General features: G+C 38.7%; 1 protein-coding gene across 1 annotated transcript in view; it reads right to left on the bottom strand.

Moving 5' to 3' along the window:
- Window positions 1-461: 461 nt before the first annotated feature.
- LOC125295519 (prostatic spermine-binding protein) overlaps window positions 462-2,584 on the bottom strand; it is a 5,035-nt gene continuing 2,912 nt past the window's right edge. The window contains 5 exon segments of the mRNA XM_048244809.1: window positions 462-827; window positions 929-965; window positions 1,157-1,208; window positions 1,782-1,850; window positions 2,012-2,094. Coding sequence (XP_048100766.1) covers window positions 794-827; window positions 929-965; window positions 1,157-1,208; window positions 1,782-1,850; window positions 2,012-2,094 — 275 coding nt within the window. The 3' untranslated portion in view covers window positions 462-793.

Raw genomic sequence — 2,584 nt, 5'->3', positions numbered from 1 at the left:
ACAGCCTAGTTCCCTGCATTTTTTAGGATCTTTCCCAGACTCCTCAGGCTGCAACTAACATGCCCTAAACTTAGGCCTTGACTTGAACATATGATAGGCTACCTCTCATTTGCAACACACACAACTATCAAACAAATATGAAATAAGCTGATTTATTATTATGGCCTCCCCATCCCCTTAACAAATGGGATCAAATGGGGTTTATGCATATGGCATATTCATTACACTCCTTTTCGATTGCTGCCTAGTGGAATTTATGCTCAGACTTTAAAATTCCATGTATTAATACTTTGTATGGGATATAATTAATTGAACAGTTGTATTGAATATCCTTCGTTTATTATGCAAGCTAGCATTTCTTAGGCTTATAATGTTTTCCTGATGAGGTGCAGCTGTGCAACCAACAGAAGGATGTTATTTTTTCCCAAGTGAACTTGTGAGAAAAGACACTTACACAGATATAAAATATACCCAAAATTGTATTTAATATAGACCCACGATGTGTCCAAGCAACACAGACAAGACCTAGATTATTTCTTCTTCATGTTAATAACATCTTACATGTGTCATTTAATAAAACATAAATTCAATTTAAGGTATTGCTCAATGACATTTTACAGTCGATGTGTTGACCCAACTGTCTTGTCCAATGCCTTTGCATCAAAAAAGTGAAGAAAAAAGACAGAAAATAAGTTATTAATCATCAAAATATTATATTTAAAATCTATGACTGAAATACTAACAATCCCCTGGTTGCAGTGTCTTCATTTGGCCACATGGTGGCGACAGGGGCTTAGTTTTCACCGTCAAACACATCAGCCACAGTCCTAAAAGATGGAAACAGGTGGAATCATAATCAGTCCTTTTCCTTCTTCTTCATAGGTTATGTCATAACAGAAAGATGAAATAATTTGCAAACATGTCTTACTTGTAGATTGATCCAGTCATTGTGTCAAGGAAGCCACCTATAGAGATTAATTGTAAAACACTGTAACAGCAGAATATTTTATGGCAGACTCCCCATACACTAGAGCAGCTCACAAGGCACTTACTAGTCAGTCAAATCCTAAACTTGTAGGTTTAAAATGAACTGACATGGTATATGAAATATATTTCTTTCAGCATACAGGCCCATAGTTTCATCATTTCATTATACCTGGCTGACAGACTGCCTCACACACAGGGCAAATGGCACACAGGCTGCAGTCCTGTAGAGGAAGAGGAAAGACAGACTAAACATTTGATACTCATCCTCACATCCAACATGATATTCATCCTCACAAAGTTTTCTAAGTGTGACCAAGCTTCTTAATGTTTGGTATGGACCTTAGTCCTATTACCAGAATGGGCCTATTACAAAGTGCTTGGGCTAAATGAATCACTTCTCCACATCATCTTCCATGTGATGGCAGGTCTCACTCAACTAACTGTGATCAGTACATCTGTCTGCACTGGGCACATTAGAGTACAGCTAGTTATGGCATCTGTCAGCAGGCCACAGCTGAGCTCTGGTGGTCCTTCAACTGTTTCTCAGATGTCCAAGAGCTGAGAATTGTTAGGGCAGCTAGGGACACACACTTGGCATCACATGGTTGTTCTACCCCAGTTTTTTTCTACTCCTTATTGGTTGCATGTGTGTCTGATCACAGTATCACGGTCACTCACTACCGAATGTGTTTTGATTTGGTGTTTGCCAATTACCTTTATTTGCCTGCATTGTTTATTTATGAGCAGTGCTGCTGTTTTGTTTTTATGGTGTATTTGTGCTGCAGTGGACTCACATCACAGTGTTCGCAGTAATCCGCATCGTCTCCTTCCTTGCAAGGACACTTATCACACTCATCACAGTGCTAAGGGAACAGAAAGCAAACATGAACATGAGAGCGCTCACTGAGGGGGAATAAGAGGGGGATGAATAAAGAAAAAGGAAATGGAGTGAGTGTGGGTGTGGGGACTATGGAGAAGGTGAGAGTTTTGAGGATTCTAATTTCTAACGTGGACATAACATTACCTCGCAATGTTCACACACTGAGCAGATAGAGCCTTCGATATATTCTTCATCATCATCATCATCATCATCATCGTCGTCATCATCTGAAAAAGATGATGTTAACATTCACAGTATAACATGCATGTGCAAATATTACACATGATGTTTATTTGTTTATGACTGTGTGTGTTTGTGTATGTATGTGTTTGTATGTGTGTATGCATGCATGTATGTGTGCGTTTTTTGTGTGCATGTCTGTGGGGGAGGGGGGGTATTTTTGTGTTTGTGTGTTCACATGATAAAGTATGGCTTACAGTTTAACTGTATCCCAAACACAAACTATTGCACAAATGATGCAGCCCCTAAATGTGTTACAAATATGGGAGAAGATGAGATGAGAATTTCCATATTAGTATCGATTGATTTAGGTCATCCACTTACAGATAAAACAACACACCCATATGTGTTCACACAATGAACACAACTCTCTCTCACAAATCTTATTCACAAACAGAAAACTAGCATTCATATTTATAGTATGTGTATACACATTCAGTCATGCATGCAGCATGTCATTCACAAATACACACGCAC

Source organism: Alosa alosa, chromosome 6, assembly GCF_017589495.1.
Source record: "Alosa alosa isolate M-15738 ecotype Scorff River chromosome 6, AALO_Geno_1.1, whole genome shotgun sequence".
Lineage (NCBI taxonomy): Eukaryota > Metazoa > Chordata > Actinopteri > Clupeiformes > Clupeidae > Alosa > Alosa alosa.
Note: the sequence above shows the minus strand (reverse complement) of the source record. Positions and strands in the feature narration are given on the sequence as shown.